We start from the raw sequence: 21,195 nt of genomic DNA on the forward strand, positions 1-21,195 counted from the left end.
GGTTCGATCACTGTGAATATATATATTCCTGTTAAATGTTATGCCTCCCATTTTCGTCTGACTCTTTGTAGCTATTGCGTCTATACTGCAAGTGACGTAGAACTGACATACAGTACCTATTAGTATAGTGATAATGAGCTAAGTATTGCTATCTGTTTGTGTCATTCTTACTAGCGCGGTAATTCTAGCCTCTCTTAGCCTCGGTGTAGGTGTGAAGACGTCATAGTATAATGCCCCTTGTGACCCAGTATGTCAACACGCACACTGGCAGAGATAGGACGATGCGTATCAATCCGGTAGAGATCCGGAGCTGAGAAGGAATTTTCCGCTTCGAAAGTCATGACGTTTTTATTTCACGGGCTACAGATAGGTGGCCACAGTGGTCCTGCTAATGAAGTGATCTTGCTGTTATTGATTACAAACTACCGGGTGTATAGAGCTTACCCAGTGTGATGGACTTATTACCGTAGCCCACAAATGAAATATATAGATAGGGTCTTAAATGAGTGTCCATCTCATATTTTGCAGGCCTGGGCGACAAATATGAGATACTTTTTCTCACATATCTACAAAAATACATTTTGAAGAATGTGCTGCAATCTTATCCCGACGGCCTCGATTTACTAATGTCAACTCAGAAAATGACAGTGAATTTCCAATCAAAAATGAACGTCAGGTTATATTAAACTAGTGACGTATGAAAATGTAGTACCCGGGCGAAGTCACCAGATACCAGGTGAATCTTGTAATGAATACATACATGTGACCAATATCGTAATTTTCGTAATCCAAGAATTTATAAATACATCCGGTGTTGAAGATAGTGTAAGCTAAGCATTATGGATATCAGATGGTCTTTTTATGCAACTGAATCTTTGTAGATAGCAATTTTGTAGCAACGTTATAAGTTTGTAAATGACCAGATACGGAAATAAAATATTGGGTCTAAAAAGAAACTTGCTTCTGAGGAGGTAAACGAACTTTGTAACGAATTTATCCCCAGTAAGGCCATTTTAAACAAACAATGGTAAAACACATATATAATAACTACAAAAATAAAATCAAAATGGTTCAGATCACATTTTACAAACTAACCTCATCGAATGACTCCAATATGTAATTAGGGTCATTTTCTATTAAATATTCTATGAAATGATTTCCCATTGTTTTTGATAGTGTTATGACCTTGACCTTTAACTGTCGTCTGCGCGAAGCGTTTCATGGCCGCCATCTTGTTTGTAATGACATCAGGGGGAAACAACAACTCTGTCGCATAAACATATGACTAAATCTTGGATACCACATGACGTCATTTCAAGGTGATTTTTATGGTTAGCACATCGAGTCTACAGGAACATAGTTTCCTAGCAAGACAATTACATTTAATATTCCATGCAACCTATTGAAGTTACATAATGTAATAATGAATACAAAACTCTAAGTAAACTATTTTATAACCCTTTGGTTAGATAACTTTAATTTTGTTTGTGATTTTGCGTGCCATATATAGGTTTGACTAGATAACAACCACTTCCCGAGACCGGCTATAAATTTGGAAGACCTAACTGCGCTTGGCTGCTCAATAAGGTTACCATCTCGAGAACGCTAATTATGCAATGCGGCCCACTAATTACATAGAATTTCTATTCTTGTATAAATGAAGTTTCCTTCAAGTAATTTATTTTGATTGGACGACATGTGTTCCGCATCAATACTAATCAAATAACGCTTTTAAAACACACATTTTCAACCAAATATAGGAAAATTTACATCTTGTTCTACTCATATAATCGACAATAGCTACTTCAGAAAATGTCCAAACTCAATTATAATATTCAAAACTGTACCCTTTTGTCCGCAATTTTGAAATTCTATAAACTTGCATAATTACGCAATAACTTAAGCTTACATCATGCATTGCGCTTAAAACTGTTATGGTGAAGCCATTTTCCACAGCTCTTACACTACGTAAATAAAAAATTCGAGAAATTTTCAGTTATCTGACATTTGCAGTCATTAAACTCCAGAATGATTCTCACTACTGCTATATAAATATTACATTTGAACAAAACTCACTTTGTCATTCTTGACTTCAACTCTCAATCATTAAACGTTATGTGCCTGCTAGGAAGACAAGGTAGGACCGCAACAAATTGAATATGTAGTTTTCATTGGATGCCAGTCGAAACGTTTAATTTCTCAGTGTGAAAGCCAAAAGCCCAATACCCAAATCATTTTGCATCATCACCTTGGAAACAGCAAAAATGAAAGGGTTGTTCTGTTTGTCTTTCAAATTCAGCAACAAGAAGCCGATCTAATTAGTATTCGACTAATTAAATAGATTTGTTGAGGAAGGTATATGACTAATGATCTCTGATCACAACCGTCTCCAAATAGTCAGCAAATGATAATAGAGTAGAAAATTACAAATTCTTCATTCATATCACCAGCGTATGTTTTCAAGCTTAATATGGAGGGGAAGGTATCTGTGATATTAGGTTTATCGAAGAATAAGCCCTTCCCTCTAAGTCAATCTAGACTCATCTCCAGTTAAGGTACAGCCCTTCCCTCTACGTCAATCTAGACTCATCTCCAGTTAAGGTACAGCCCTTCCCTCTACGTCAATCTAGACTCATCTCCAGTTAAGGTACAGCCCTTCCCTCTACGTCAATCTAGACTCATCTCCAGTTAAGGTACAGCCCTTCCCTCTACGTCAATCTAGACTCATCTCCAGTTAAGGTACAGCCCTTCCCTCTACGTCAATCTAGACTCATCTCCAGTTAAGGTACAGCCCTTCCCTCTACGTCAATCTAGACTCATCTCCAGTTAAGGTACAGCCCTTCCCGCTACGTCAATCTAGACTCATCTCCAGTTAAGTACAGCCCTTCCCTCTACGTCAATCTAGTATCTCCAGTTAAGGTACAGCCCTTCCCTCTACGTCAATCTAGACTCATCTCCAGTTAAGGTACAGCCCTTCCCTCTACGTCAATCTAGACTCATCTCCAGTTAAGGTACAGCCCTTCCCTCTACGTCAATCTAGACTCATCTCCAGTTACAAGCATCTAGAATCTCCAGTTAAGGTACAGCCCTTCCCTCTACGTCAATCTAGACTCATCTCCAGTTAAGGTACAGCCCTTCCCGCTACGTCAATCTAGACTCATCTCCAGTTAAGGTACAGCCCTTCCCTCTACGTCAATCTAGACTCATCTCCAGTTAAGGTACAGCCCTTCCCTCTACGTCAATCTAGACTCATCTCCAGTTAAGGTACAGCCCTTCCCGCTACGTCAATCTAGACTCATCTCCAGTTAAGGTACAGCCCTTCCCGCTACGTCAATCTAGACTCATCTCCAGTTAAGGTACAGCCCTTCCCTCTACGTCAATCTAGACTCATCTCCAGTTAAGGTACAGCCCTTACCTCTACGTCAATCTAGACTCATCTCCAGTTAAGGTACAGCCCTTACCTCTACGTCAATCTAGACTCATCTCCAGTTAAGGTACAGCCCTTCCCGCTACGTCAATCTAGACTCATCTCCGCTTAAGGTACAGCCCTTCCCTCTACGTCAATCTAGACTCATCTCCACTTAAGGTACAGCCTTTCCCTCTACGTCAATCTAGACTCGTCTCCAGTTAAGGTACAGCCTTTCCCTCTACGTCAATCTATACTCATCTCCACTTAAGGTACAGCCCTTCCCTCTACGTCAATCTAGACTCATCTCCAGTTAAGGTACAGCCCTTCCATCTACGTCAATCTAGACTCATCTCCAGTTAAGGTACAGCCCTTCCCGCTACGTCAATCTAGACTCATCTCCAGTTAAGGTACAGCCCTTCCCGCTACGTCAATCTAGACTCATCTCCAGTTAAGGTACAGCCCTTCCCTCTACGTCAATCTAGACTCATCTCCAGTTAAGGTACAGCCCTTCCCTCTACGTCAATCTAGACTCATCTCCAGTTAAGGTACAGCCCTTACCTCTACGTCAATCTAGACTCATCTCCAGTTAAGGTACAGCCCTTCCCTCTACGTCAATCTAGACTCATCTCCAGTTAAGGTACAGCCCTTCCCTCTACGTCAATCTAGACTCATCTCCAGTTAAGGTACAGCCCTTCCCTCTACGTCAATCTAGACTCATCTCCAGTTAAGGTACAGCCCTTCCCTCTACGTCAATCTAGACTCATCTCCAGTTAAGGTACAGTCAACTAGACTCATCTCTCTACGTCAATCTAGACTCATCTCCAGTTAAGGTACAGCCCTCCCCCGTCAATCTAGACTCATCTCCGTTAAGGTACAGCCTTCCTCTACGTCAATCTAGACTCATCTCCAGTTAAGGTACAGCCCTTCTACGTCAATCTAGCCTACGTCAATCTAGACTCAGTTAAGGTACAGCCTTCCAGTCAATCTAGACTCATCTCCAGTTAGGTACAGCCCTTCCCGCTACGTCAATCTAGACTCATCTCCAGTTAAGGTACAGCCCTTCCCTCTACGTCAATCTAGACTCATCTCCAGTTAAGGTACAGCCCTTCCCTCTACGTCAATCTAGACTCATCTCTAGTTAAGGTACAGCCCTTCCTTCTACGTCAATCTAGACTCATCTCTAGTTAAGGTACAGCCCTTCCCTCTACGTCAATCTAGACTCATCTCCAGTTAAGGTACAGCCCTTCCCTCTACGTCAATCTAGACTCATCTCCAGTTAAGGTACACCCCTTCCCGCTACGTCAATCTAGACTCATCTCCATTTAAGGTACAGCCCTTCCCTCTACGTCAATCTAGACTCATCTCCAGTTAAGGTACAGCCCTTCCCTCTACGTCAATCTAGACTCATCTCCAGTTAAGGTTTAGCCCTTCCCTCTACGTCAATCTAGACTCACCTCCATTTAAGGTACAGCCCTTCCCTCTACGTCAATCTAGACTCATCTCCAGTTAAGGTACAGCCTTTCCCTCTACGTCAATCTAGACTCATCTCCAGTTAAGGTACAGCCCTTCCCGCTACGTCAATCTAGACTCATCTCCAGTTAAGGTACAGCCCTTCCCGCTACGTCAATCTAGACTCATCTCCAGTTAAGGTACAGCCCTTCCCTCTACGTCAATCTAGACTCATCTCCAGATAAGGTACAGCCCTTCCCTCTACGTCAATCTAGACTCATCTCCAGTTAAGGTACAGCCCTTCCCTCTACGTCAATCTAGACTCATCTCCAGTTAAGGTACAGCCCTTCCCTCTACGTCAATCTAGACTCATCTCCAGTTTAGGTACAGCCCTTCCCTCTACGTCAATCTAGACTCATCTCCAGTTAAGGTACAGCCCTTCCCTCTACGTCAATCTAGACTCATCTCCAGTTAAGGTACAGCCCTTCCCTCTACGTCAATCTAGACTCATCTCCAGTTAAGGTACAGCCCTTCCCTCTACGTCAATCTAGACTCATCTCCAGTTAAGGTACAGCCCTTCCCCTACGTCAATCTAGACTCATCTCCAGTTAAGGTACAGCCCTTCCCTCTACGTCAATCTAGACTCATCTCCAGTTAAGGTACAGCCCTTCCCTCTACGTCAATCTAGACTCATCTCCAGTTAAGGTACAGCCCTTCCCTCTACGTCAATCTAGACTCATCTCAAGTTAAGGTACAGCCCTTCCCGCTACGTCAATCTAGACTCATCTCCAGTTAAGGTACAGCCCTTCCCGCTACGTCAATCTAGACTCATCTCCAGTTAAGGTACAGTCCTTCCCTCTACGTCAATCTAGACTCATCTCCAGTTAAGGTACAGCCCTTCCCTCTACGTCAATCTAGACTCATCTCCAGTTAAGGTACAGCCCTTCCCTCTACGTCAATCTAGACTCATCTCCAGTTAAGGTACAGCCCTTCCCTCTACGTCAATCTAGACTCATCTCCAGTTAAGGTACAGCCCTTCCCTCTACGTCAATCTAGACTCATCTCCAGTTAAGGTACAGCCCTTCCCTCTACGTCAATCTAGACTCATCTCCAGTTAAGGTACAGCCCTTCCCTCTACGTCAATCTAGACTCATCTCCAGTTAAGGTACAGCCCTTCCCTCTACGTCAATCTAGACTCATCTCCAGTTAAGGTACAGCCCTTCCCTCTACGTCAATCTAGACTCATCTCCAGTTAAGGTACAGCCCTTCCCTCTACGTCAATCTAGACTCATCTCCAGTTAAGGTACAGCCCTTCCCTCTACGTCAATCTAGACTCAGCTCCAGTTAAGGTACAATTTCAAAATCAAATCGGGTTAAGGTCTGAATTATCAGAACACACACCCTGCATTATGTTGAAGGAAAATACGAAATCCATGGTAATGATAATCTACAATATCTAATTGATTTATCCCCGTAAGCAAATTCAAGATTTTTTTCTGAAAATAAAATGGCTCATGAAAGAAACCATATACAACATCAAAAGTTTCGTTTTTGGCCGGATTTTATCGACAACATAATTGATGTCTTACTATTGAAAACCTTTTCTGCTAATATGATTATGTAAACGTTTGGTTGGCGTGATCATAATATATTTTTTTAATATACAAGGTCTTTCTAGTACGGCCTCCAATGTTTTTGGGTATTGCGTGTATGAAGTGTGTGCGTATTTTGGGGGACTGCAGTATGTTCATGTTGTGACTCATTGTAACATTGGAACTCTTGGCATTTTATAGAGTTATCTGTCTGAAGCATGAAGCCAGAGACACAGAACAATCACATTCCACCCGGTCATATCATACTGAAATGGCAGCAAGGTGTTCAATTATTGGGAAGAGAGACAATACTAAAATCACGTGATATATCGTCATGTCATACAAAAATACATCGTATACTGTCACGTGATATATCGTCATGTCATACAAAAATACATCGTATACTGTCACGTGATATATCGTCATGTCATACAAAAATACATCGTATAATGTCACGTGATACCTACAAAAACATACCTCGAGATGAGATCTTAGCTTTCGCAAAGGCTTGTACACAGCCAGTATGCATAGTCACATGATTAAATTGCAAAAGTGGCATGTCTCGACATTGCCGAAAGCAATTAAAATGAAATATAGTAATGAACATGTGATTTCATCCTAAGAGCTGTATAATGAGCACCAGTAGTAAATCAAAGCATGTGAGAGCGAAAAAGAGGTTTTATCGATGTAGTTTTAATGTGATAATCTAGGTTGATTAAACAACAATTTTCTAGGCTGATAAGGTAATTCACACCTTCGTAAAAACCATAGGGATGGAAAGTTTCAGCGATAAGCGTATTTTGTTATTTCATTTCTTGAAATTATTAAAACTTTATTAATGTTGAAAACCTAACGCATACCAATTGCTTTCGACAAATTTCACAGATTTTCAAGTGAATGTTAATGCATGCGAGAAGTCAACTGTATACTGATTATTTATTGATTTAATAATTATTTCACATTCTCTTTCGTTTCGTGTCTTGTGTGCATTTGTAAGATTAAATGCCATTTAGCCAAGATTGATTCAAAACGCTATAAGAGCTATGTACTTCAGGGAATCACACCGCTAATCCTAACAAGGATATTCAGAAAGTGGGATGCACCGACGGTCACATCAGTCATTTGAAGCGCAAATGGTTTCGTATTATCATTTTCATAATAATGTCTTTTTGTTAATTGTTTTAAAAGCATTTTCATATAAATATAGAATAATTAAATGCTAAATTGAATATTAATGAGTTACTCGACAATGTACAAAAATATACTTTAAGCAAATATGAATTCGCATCCAATTAAATTGCGCGGTCGATAAAATTTGCGAAAAATTGTGCGCCAAATAAAGTTTCAACGGCAGGTAAAATTGAACATTATCAATCTAAATCGCGAAATGAAATCGTAGAATTTTGACATAGAAACTTTAAAACCTAAAATCGAATCTCCGCCAAAATAAGATGGTTTACAGCAAAACGTATCAATTATATTGCGGGAAATTTAATTATCCGAAAACACTGAAGATATCTTACATTTTCTAGGCATTTTTTAGCAAATGTTTGACTTCTGGCAGGTCTTCCTTGAAATAATGTCTGTGTACTATATGGTCTTAAGAAAAGATCACGATAGATTTGAGTTCACGATTAGTTGCCTCGATGTCTCTTTAAGGGTTATGCCGAGAGAAATATTTACCGACACACCGGAAGCAAGTCATTGGTAAGTAATTTGAAATTCATTCATACAGTAATCGTTAATTGCGACAAGTGTCGTTATTATCGAAACCGCGTAAGTATACTGTATTGTAACATGGCAGTGCGAGATGACTTTTTAAGACTTTTACATAATTGTGTGGATGTGAAGTGTATGGATATTCTACACGAGGGTCACAAAATGTAGTAAAACCCGTGACTTGCCGTGGGGTTTTACAATATTTTGTTATCCCGATTCCCAGAAAATCCCGACTGTGATTTAATTCCCATTACTGAAAAAATGACATTTCAAAGCAAATCCCGTTTTTTTCCAGATCTTATAGTAAAAACAATTTAAAATCTGAAAAGATCTTACCAAGAAAATAGTAATTTTGTTGACATAGTGACATCAAGGAGCTGTATTGCATTGATAGAATGTAATACAGACTTAGACAACTCTATAGTTTTGTATGTGGTAAACTCGCCACACATGTATAGTTATTGGTATGAGAAAAATGTTGGTATTTTTTCTTTCTATGAGTTCTTACCTTTTGCAGTGGTTGTATTCATCCCATCGCGTTGAGGACTTTGGTATTTTGTCTTCAAATCATGTTCACCAATCCGCTTCCATGCTCTTTTGGGAGTTCTCAAACTTTTAAAATTTCCATTCTCGTCGAGAGATTTGTGATGGAACATGTTCACGTCAAATCCCTTGCTACCGGCCATGGCACTCTGACTTTTATGACGTTAAGTTGTTAAATACGGAAGCATAAACCTGGCATTAACACCATGTAGTTTTTACCACATCAAGATAAGCGTTTTAAATGGTGGAAATACGATCTGCTGTTCTCAGCAGAATGTTTCAAAACCAAAACAACATAGACTGTTGTTCAGTTCAATATTCTGCAGTGATCTATACTATACCAGTAACCCTTGATCAATAGCTAGCTATAGATGTCTCTATGCGCCGTACATCACCAACTGAGTAGTCCCCGCATCTAGATCGCCCTTTCTCCGCTTCATACCAATACATCAATACATCTCATCATTGACACTTAAGTCTTGGCTAATGATTGTGAGCAGCATAATGTAATGAGTAAATACAGGGACATTTTTCTTTAAACGTCATACGCAGCGTCCGAAATTTATTCACTTCTTGTTCACTGTCATTTGTTATTCGATTTTGAAATTGTATATAAATGAGAAACATTATAACATATAGATGTTATTTTCCGATATGGCTGTCAGAAATTCAAAAGGCGCATTCAATTATATCAGACAGCGTGATTTGCCGCAAATGTCCCTGATAACATCTGCTATGCGTCCCTCTACGTGAAAAACTAGCCGCTGAACAGTCTATTGCTAAAATGTCGGAACTTGTTTAAATTCTCAGCAAGTTTCCGATACTCCCATAACAATGTTTTCTTCTTCTTATGCTGACTACTAATTAGGATAAGCTTTCCTTTAAAGACAACTCATTAGTTTCGTTTGGTCTGCTTTATTAGGTTCAGCGCCCTAATAACAGGACCATTCAAGGATGGTCTCCCAAGCGTGCACTGTGTTGCGGTATGTGAATGTATTTTGAAAAGCTGCCGTATATTTGTTTTGTGTCTCCATGTGAGAGTGGACTTATTGCCTTTTTATAGTGTTATCTCACTGAAGTATACCAGCCACAGAGACACCAAACAAGCACGTCCCACCCTATAACAATATGCTGGCAACGGGCGCAAACCAGTCATTTCACTTCCTTTTAGCTGAGCGCTAAGCTATCTATCACTTATATAGACTAATGTGAGTTTCGGCTAAGGGGGAAAACCTCACACAAGCAATCGCTTATAATTAATTGAAGACCAAAATTGAGACGTTGTTAAGGAAACTGTAAGGAATTAAGACAATCGGTGAAGACGAAGATAAAAGATAATATCATAAGTTTAGTCGCCTAGGTACATTGATTTGGTCTTAGTAGCCAGGGTCATTTAAGGACAGTCTTGTGGTGTCGTGCGTGTGTGAAGTGCTAGGTGCGTGTTTTGGGAGACTGTGGTTTATCCGTGCTGTGTCTTCTTATATTAAGCTTTCCTTTTGATAGTGCTACAGTATATTACTGAAGCATGTCGTCGAAGACTTTAAACAACACACACCAACCGGTCACATTATATTGACAAGGGGCGAATAAGCCGCCCAATCCCGTCATGCTAAGCAGGAGCAGAAAATACATGTACCACTATGGTGTGTCTTGGCCAGGGGACAGAGCCTACCTCACAGGAGTAACGCTCAAACGAACGCCAAAAGAGAGGCAGTGTCAAGAGAGACAATTCTAAGGCATTAAAGTTGGAAGGCGTGTCAGAAATTTCTGTTTTGTAATTTACGAACCTTTTCAAATATAAATGAAATTTGACACAACTTTCTAGTAGTACTTTTAAATTATATTTCATCTACTATTTAAAAGGATTTTGACAGCTAATAACTCAATATGAAGCAGCAATTTAGTTGCGCCATTGTCAATTTACTACAACAATGCATCGTTTCAGCTTAAAGATGCTCCACCGTGGACAAATGGTATTTTTTCACTATCAAAAACAGGAGCAGACTATTTAGTATTTTTCTTAAGTTACAAAAGTTACTTACTTTACACCATTACCACCATTGGAAAGTTTGAGCCTCTAATTTTACTTCAAGTTCAAATTACAAAAAAAAAAAAAAAAATTAATTGCATCCCGAAAAAATTCTGTGGCACTATATCCTATATGGAATGAAGTACTGATTGCGCATGCACCAAAGGCAAAATAAACTATTTTATGTGATTTTTTGTGTTAATCAGACATATATATACACGATTTAACACCAATTATTGTTCAAGTGATGAATATCATTTATGCTCTGTCGGCGATGTAGCATCTTTAAGAGGTCACATAGCATCCAATAGAACAAACCCAGCTTCTGTATTACACAAGTGATTCATCCATAAATGTGATAGAGGTTAAGTCAGGGAATGACATTATACGTTTAGTTCTCTTTATCCTCGATAGATCTGCATGACCCCATTTGTCACTTGTGTTCATTGGGTAGGTTTAAAGACGCGCTGACAGCTAGTGATATCCAGACGGCCTCCTCTGCCTCCTCTCCTCTGTCTGTATGGGTTGTTAGGCTGCGGTATATTAGCGTTAAGTCGCCCGCTAAAAGTGGAACTCAATGCCCTTTTTTATAGTGCTATCTCACGGAAGCATTCCGCCGAATACAACAAGCAGTAAACCCGACCACCCGATCACTTTTTACTGACAACGGCTAAAACAGGAGTAAAAACACATGCAATGTAAAATGTAATCTAGACAATAAATATTTCTTTGAAAAGCTTCTTTTTTTCTTATTTTTTCTTTTTCTTTTTTTTTTAAATTATTTTTTTTGTCTTTTTAAAGTTTGTTATTAATATTTTAAAATACAAGATTGGCACACTAAGGCGGTTAATGCTTTAAGGTACGTCTATAACAGTAGCTTAGCCGATAGAAAAGAATACTCTGTTCATTTTTTTTTTAAATCAATTTTTATTTGCATTTTCGAGATATCTCATCGTAAAGAGACAGATTAACAAAGACATCACTTTCTCACTTTCTCACTCACCCCTTTCTCACTTCTGAAAGAAGTTCTAGTCTCTTCCGGTCAATGTAGTGTTTTGAGCTGAGATTTCAATTTTATGTTTTTTCAGTTGCCGTTCATCATTTTTTCTATTTTTCGATTCTATTATAATTTTATTTCATTTTTTTATTCATTTTTTGTAGTTATTTTTCTTTTATTTTTTTTATATTGTTTTTTTTTTTTTTTTTTTCATGAATCATAAAATCTCTTATATTCTGGCGTCCAAAGTTGAATAAAGTCTACTGTATTTCTGTAAAGATGTATATGTTTTAAGTATATAAAGAAGCATGTTACAAAATTACACTTATGGTAGGCGAACCAAGTTACTATTTTGATAAAAAGAGATCAATCATTTGGACAGAGATGTATATTATCTAGCATAACCTTTAGCTGCTGTAAGCAAGCTAACAGCATGGCAACATTTCCGATATCATAAATATTTCACGAAAAACCCTACGTTTTTAAAAGTCAGTTGAATATGCGATCCATATTGTATGTTATATAATAGTTATACTATACCCTTCTTCTATGAAAAATGCATGTCTAACAGTTGCAGACGTTATCACCATGATGCTTGGAATATTAGCACATCGTTTATAACGACAAAGCTGTTACATAGCGAGATCATTCATCATGTCAAAACGTGATACGAAAAAACAAAAGCGATTTGCTATTTTGTCGTAAGGCCTAAATTATACAAATTGTTGAAAATTATACATCGCTAAAAATGGTATTTTTCTTTATCAAGAACATGAGAAGACGAATATGTATTTTTCTTCATTTCCTCACAGTTAATATCAAATAAGTGCATGTATTTTGATATTATTTTCTTCTCGACTATTATAATGTTCTTTTCGCATTTGTTAATATTTTTCATCGTTTTCCATGTCGAATCTAGAGTCTTATATACTATTTATCTAATTTACAACCTTCTATCGAAAAACGTAATAAATCTTTGCCTCATTTTCGATTTTGTTAATCGTTGCTTTTCAAGTACTGTTCGTATATCTACACTTCAGTTTCTTTATCGGGGTTATTGCATATATATCTTCAGGCAATTGATTCAGGAACATCATTTTAGAAGTCCATATAGGAAGATATTTTATATCTATCAAGGAAGTTGTTATTCAATCATTGCCTGACATCATTTTGGAATCGTGATCTTTACGTCATTCCTGCTTCATGGTATTGAATATATAATATACTCGGAATATTCTTTAAACACACACTCTACACTCCACACACTGTACACTCCACACACTCTACACTCCACACACTCTACACTCCACACACTCTACACTCCACATACTCTACACTCCACATACTCTACACTCCACACACTCTACACACTCCACACACTCTACACTCCACACACTCTACACTCCACACACTCTACACTCCACACACTCTACACTCCACACACTCTACACTCCCACACACTCTACACTCCACACATTTTACACACTCACACATACTCTACACTCCACACACTCTACACTCCACACACTCTACACTCCACACACTCTACACTCCACACACTCTACACTCCACACACTCTACACTCCACACACACACTCTACACTCCACACACTCTACTCCACACACTCTACACTCCACACACTCTACACTCCACACACTCTACACCTCACACTCTACACTCCACACACTCTACACTCCACACACTCTACACTCCACACACTCTACATCACACTCCTACACTCCACACACTCTACACTCCACACACTCTACACTCCACACACTCTACACTCCACACACTCTACACTCCACAACTCTACACTCACACACTCCACACACTCCACACACTCTACATCCACACACTCTACATCCACACACTCTACCCACACCTACATCCACACACTCCACACTCCACACACTCACACACACTCACACTCCACACACTCTACACTCCACACACTCTACACTCCACACACTCTACACTCCACACACTCTACACTCCTACACACCACACCCACACACTCTACACTCCACACACTCTACACTCCACACACTCTACACTCCACACACTCTACACTCCACACACTCACACTCCACACACTCTACACTCCACACACTCTACACTCCACACACTCTACACTCCACACACTCTACACTCCACACACTCTACACTCCACACTCTCTACACTCCACACTCTACACTCCACACACTCTACACTCCACACACTCTACACTCCACACACTCTACACTCCACACACTCTACACTCCACACACTCTACACTCCACACACTCTACACTCCACACACTCTACACTCCACACTCTCACACTCCACACACCTACACTCCACACACTCACACTACACCACCACACTCTCTACACTCCACACACTCTACACCACACACTCTAACACACACACTCTACACTCCACACACTCTACACTCCACACACTCTACACTCCACACACTCTACACTCCACACACTCTACACTCCCACACTCTACACTCCACACACTCTACACTCCACACACTCTACACTCCACACACTCTACACTCCACACACTCTACACTCCCCACACACACACCTCCACACACTCACACACTCTACACTCCACACACTCTACACTCCACACACTCTACACACTCCACACACTCTACACTCCACACACTCTACACTCCACACACTCTACACTCCACACACTCTACACTCCACACCTCTACACTCCACACTCTACACTCCACACACTCTACACTCCACACACTCTACACTCCACACACTCTACACTCCACACACACTCTACACTCCACACACTCTACACTCCACACTACACCACACTCTACACACACACTCTACACTCACACACTCTCTCCCACACACTCTACACTCCACACACTCTACACTCCACACACTCTACACCCCACACACTCTACACTCCACACTCTACACTCCACACACTCTACACTCCACACACACACACCTACACACTCCACACTCCACACTCTACACTCCCACACTACACTCACACCCCACACACTCTACACTCCACACACTCTCACCCCACACTCTACACTCCACCACACATCCACAACTACACTCCACACACTCTACACTCCACACTCTACACTCCACACACTCTACACTCCACACACTCTACACTCCACACACTCTACACTCCACACACTCTACCACACCCACACACTCTACACTCCACACACTCTACACTCCACACACTCTACACTCCACACACTCTACACTCCACATCCCTACACTCCCACACTCTACACTCCACACACTCTACACTCCACACACTCTACACTCCACACACTCTACACTCCCACACACTCTACACCCACACTCTACACTCCACACACTCTACACTCCACACACTCTACACTCCACACACTCTACACTCCACACACTCTACACTCCACACACTCTACACTCCACACACCACACACTCCACACACTCTACACTCCACACACTCTACACTCCACACACTCTACACTCCACACACTCTACACTCCACACACTCTACACTCCCACACACTCTACACACCCACACACTCTACACTCCACACACTCTACACTCCACACACATCTACACTCCACACACTCTACACTCCACACACTCTACATCCACACACACTCTACACTCCACACACTCTACACTCCCACACACTCTACACTCCACACACTCTACACTACACTCCACACACTCTACACTCCACACACTCTACACTCCACACACTCTACACTCCACACACTCTACACTCCACACACTCTACACTCCACACACTCTACACTCCACACTCTCTACACTCCACCCTCACACTCCACACACTCTACACTCCACACACTCTACACCCACACACTCTACACTCCACACACTCTACACTCCCACACACTCTACACTCCACACACTCTACACTCACACACTCTACACTCCACACTCTACACTCCACACACTCTACACTCCACACACTCTACACTCCACACCTCTCACTCACACTCCACACACTCTACACTCCACACACTCTACACTCCACACTCTACACTCCAACACTCTACACTCCACACACTCTACACTCCACACACTCTACACCCCACACTCTACACTCCACACACTCTACACCCCACACTCCTACACACCACACACTCTACACTCCACACACTCTACACTCCACACACTCTACACTCCACACACTCACACTCCACACTCACACACACTCTACACTCCACACACTCTACATCCACACACTCTACACTCCACACCTCTACACTCCACACACTCTACACTCCACACACTCCACACACTCTACACTCCACACACTCTACACTCCACACACTCTACACTCCACACACTCTACACCACACACTCTACACTCCACACACTCTACACCCACACTCTACACTCCACACACTCACACACACTCTACACTCCACACACTCTACACTCCACACACTCTACACTCCACACACTCTAACACTCTACACTCCACACACACTCTACACTCCACACACTCTACACCACACTCTCTACACTCCACACACTCCACACACTCTACACTCCACACTCTACACTCCACACACTCTACACTCCACACACTACACTCCACACCCACCACTCCACACACCACACACCACACACACTCCACACACTCTCTACACCACACACTCTACACTCCACACACTCCACACACCTACACTCCACACTCTACACTCCACACACTCTCACCCCACACTCACACCCACACACTCTACACTCCACACACTCTACACTCACACCCACACACTCCACACTCTCCACACACTCACACTCTACCACTCACACACTCTACACTCCACACACTCTACACTCCACACACTCTACACTCCACACACTCTACACTCACACACTCCACACACTCTACACTCACACCACACACTCTACACCCACACTCCACACTCCACACACTCTACACTCCACACACTCTACACTCCACACACACTCACACTCCACACACTCCACATCCACACACTCTACACTCCACACTCTACACTCCACACACTCTACACTCCACACTCTACACTCCACACACTCTACACTCCACACACTCTACACTCCACACACTCTACACTCCACACACTACTACACTCACACCCACTACACTACACACACATACACCACTCCACACACATCTACACTCCACACACTCTACACTCCACACTCACACACCACACACTCTACACTCACACCCACACTCCACACACTCTACACTCCACACACTCTACACTCCACACACTCTACACTCCACACTCTACACTCCACACACCACACACTCACACTCCACACACTCTACACTCCACACACTCTACACTCCACACTACTACTCCACACACTCTACACCCACACACTCTACACTCCACACACTCTCACTACACACCACACACTCTACACTCCACACACTCTACACTCCACACACTCTACACTCACACCACACTCTACATACACACACTCTCTACACTCCACACACTCTACACTCCACACTCTACACACTCCACACACTCTACATCCACACACTCACCACACACCACTACACTCCACACACTCTACACTCCACACACTCTACACACACACTCTACACACACTCTACACTCCACACACTCTACACTCCACACACTCTACACACCACACACTACACTCCACACACTCTACACTCCACACACTCCACACTCCACACACACACTCTACACTCCACACATCTCTACACTCCACACACTCTACACTCCACACACTCTACACTCCACACACTCTACACTCCACACACTCTACACTCCACACACTCTACACTCCACACACTCCACACTCCACACACTACACCACTCACACACTCTACATCCACACCACACTACACTCTACACCCACACACTCTACACTCCACACACTCTACACTCCACACACTCTACACTCCACACACTCTACACTCCACACACTCTACACTCCACACACTCTACACTCCACACACTCTACACTCCACACACTCTACACTCCACACACTCCACACACTCCTACACACCACACACTCTACACTCCACACACTCTACACTCCACACACACTCCACACACCTAACACTCCACACACCACACCACACACTCACACTCCACACACACACTCCACAACCCACACCACACACTCTACACTCCCACACACTACACTCCACACACTCACACTCCACACACTCTACACTCCACACACACTCTACACTCCACACACTCCACTCCACACACTCACACTCCACACTACTCTACACTCCACACACTCTACACTCCACACACTCTACACTCCACACACTTACACTCCACACACTCTACACTCACACACTCTACACTCACACACACTCTACACTCCACACACTCTACACTCACACACTCACTCCACACACTCTACACACACACTCTACACTCCACACACTCTACACTCCACACACTCTACACTCCACACACTCTACACTCCACACACTCTACACTCACACACCTCCACACACTCTACACTCCACACACTCTACACTCCACACACTCCCACACTCCACACACACTCCACACACTCTACACACACACACTCTACACTCCACACACTCTACACACTCCACACACTCTACACCCTACACTCCACACACTCACACTCACTCACACTCCACACACTCTACACTCCACACACTCTACACTCCACACACTCTACACTCCACACACTCTACACTCCACACACTCTACACTCCACACACTCTACACTCCACACACTCTACACTCCACACACTCTACACACTCCACACTCTACACACACTCTACACTCACACACTCACACTCCACACACTCTACACTCACACACACTCACACACTCCACACACTCCACACTCCACACACCTACACTCCACACACTCTACACTCCACACACTCTACACACACTACACTCACACACCACTCTACACTCCACACACTCTACACTCCACACACTCTACACTCCACACACTCTACACTCCACACACTCTACACTCCACACACTCCACACACTCTACACTCCACACACTCTACACTCCACACACTCTACACTCCACACACTCTACACTCCACACACTCTACACTCCACACACTCTACACTCCACACACTCTACACTCCACACACTCTACACTCCACACACTCTACACTCCACACACTCTACACTCCACACACTCTACACTCCACACACTCTACACTCCACACACTCTACACTCCACACACTCTACACTCCACACACTCTACACTCCACACACTCTACACACTCCACACACTCCCACACCCACACTCTCTACACTCCACACACACTCCACACACTCTACACTCCACACACTCCACACACTCTACACTCCACACACTCTACACTCCACACACTCTACACTCCACACACTCTACACTCCACACACTCTACACTCCACACACTCTACACTCCACACACTCTACACTCCCACACACTCTACACTCCACACACTCTACACTCCACACACTCCACGCACTCTACACTCCACACACTCTACACTCCACACACTCTACACTCCACACACTCCACGCACTCTACACTCCACACACTCTACACTCCACACACTTTACACTCCACATACTCTACACTCCACTCACACTACACACCACACTCTCTACACCCCACACTCTCTACACTCCATACACTCTACACTCTACGCGTTTGTAAATGGAGCGTGCTCTGTTTGTGTTCCTGACGCGTTTGTAAATGGAGCGTGCTCAGTTTGTGTTCCTGACGCGTTTGTAAATGGAGCGTGCTCAGTTTGTGTTCCTGACGCGTTTGTAAATGGAGCGTGCTCAGTTTGTGTTCCTGACGCGTTTTTAAATGGAGCGTGCTCAGTTTGTGTTCCTGACGCTTTTGTAAATGGAGCGTGCTCAGTTTGTGTTCCTGATGCGTTTGTAAATGTAGCGTGCTCAGTTTGTGTTTCTGACGCTTTTGTAAATGGAGCGTGCTCAGTTTGTGTTCCTGACGCGTTTGTAAATGGAGCGTGCTCAGTTTGTGTTCCTGACGCTTTTGTAAATGTAGCGTGCTCAGTTTGTGTTCCTGACGCGTTTGTAAATGGAGCGTGCTCAGTTTGTGTTCCTGACGCGTTTGTAAATAGAGCATGCTCAGTTTGTGTTCCTGACGCGTTTGTAAATGGAGCGTGCTCAGTTTGTGTTCCTGACGCGTTTGTAAATAGAGCGTGCTCAGTTTGGCATATCGTTATCTTTTCCGTTTTTAAACATTGGAAAATGTCAACGATTTCCCAAGACCTATAATTAGCAATACACAAGCATCCGGAACTCTGTGCTTAAGTTGCAGTTTAATTACGACTTTGTATTTGAGGCTTCAACTGGCCTTGGCTCTAGGCGTTAGATTTATCTTGTAAAGCTATATTTGGTGTGAACTCCGATGTTCCTGGCTTATTTCATTACTGACATTTCAATTAAGCAAATAACCTGCTTTATTTTAAGTCACGCAATGGATGTGAAATGAAACAAAATTATCATGTCAAACAACCAAGAAATTCTAACATAAAAGTTCTAGGCAAAAAAATGCTATTCTTCTATCTTGCCATCGGGCATATGTCCAAAGATATTACCGCAAGCCTCCACCTCTGTGATGCGAGTTTGAATCCTATGTAGGACAGTTGCCAGGTATTGACCGCTGGTCGGTGGTATTTTTTCCGGTACTTTGGCTTTCCTCCAACAATAGTTATGGCACGTCCTTAAATGACCTTGGCTGTGAATAAGATATTGAAATAACAAGACCGAACATGAACCTCATTATATTATATATCGTTAGGACAGAAACGTATTTGATACCGTAAAACAGGCTTGGTTTTGTACAAAAGAAATCCTGAGATTCTGAATAAAATGTTTTAAACATAATGAAAATGTTTTTGATCGCTATATTTGAAAAGTCGTGGTGATTTAATGCTAGGTTTACACTATGTTCCCGGCGGCCACGGCAGCCCCGTTTCGGGCCACCGTGGACAAAACGTGGTGACCGCGAGACAACTTGAGACAACGCAAAAGGACGTGATAGACAAACGTGAGCGGTCGTGATTACCGTGGATGCCGTGCCAGATTTTTAAACTGTCAAAAAATTTGCCACGGCAGTCACGTTACAGATGGTAAACGCCACAGGACGTCATAAAACGGGATTGACGTAACAAAACGTAACAATGCGTGCGAGGCCGTAACAAAACTTCCAGACGGTCCGTGGTGGAACGGGCAGCAAGCACGTTTCCCGGAATCTAACAGTGATTTCAAGTTTTGTGACGTTCTGTTGCGTTTTTTCCACGTTTTATCACGGTTGATGCAGATTGGCTGCACGTTTTGTGCCGTTTTGTCAAGGTTTGTCAAGGTTTTGACGGCAAGCTAAGGTGGATGATAACCGTTTCGATACGTTCTGTCAAGGCACATCA

General features: G+C 42.5%; 3 protein-coding genes across 3 annotated transcripts in view; 1 reads left to right on the forward strand and 2 right to left on the reverse strand.

The window, feature by feature from the left end:
* The window catches only part of LOC138324110 (synaptotagmin-15-like), a 155,585-nt gene extending 146,679 nt beyond the window's left edge, over window positions 1-8,906 (reverse strand). The window contains exon 1 of the mRNA XM_069269180.1: window positions 8,678-8,906. Coding sequence (XP_069125281.1) covers window positions 8,678-8,855 — 178 coding nt within the window. The 5' untranslated portion in view covers window positions 8,856-8,906. The remainder of the gene's footprint in view (window positions 1-8,677) is intronic.
* Window positions 1-21,195, forward strand: part of LOC138324112 (kinetochore protein Nuf2-B-like) — a 237,268-nt gene that overhangs the window by 59,584 nt on the left and 156,489 nt on the right. The gene's annotated exons all lie outside the window — the stretch shown is intronic.
* LOC138324470 (involucrin-like) lies at window positions 19,434-19,892 on the reverse strand. Its single transcript, XM_069269534.1, has one exon. It carries the CDS (start codon window positions 19,890-19,892, stop codon window positions 19,434-19,436), a length of 459 nt encoding a protein of 152 aa, XP_069125635.1.

This window comes from Argopecten irradians, chromosome 5, assembly GCF_041381155.1.
Source record: "Argopecten irradians isolate NY chromosome 5, Ai_NY, whole genome shotgun sequence".
Taxonomy (NCBI): Eukaryota; Metazoa; Mollusca; class Bivalvia; order Pectinida; family Pectinidae; genus Argopecten; species Argopecten irradians.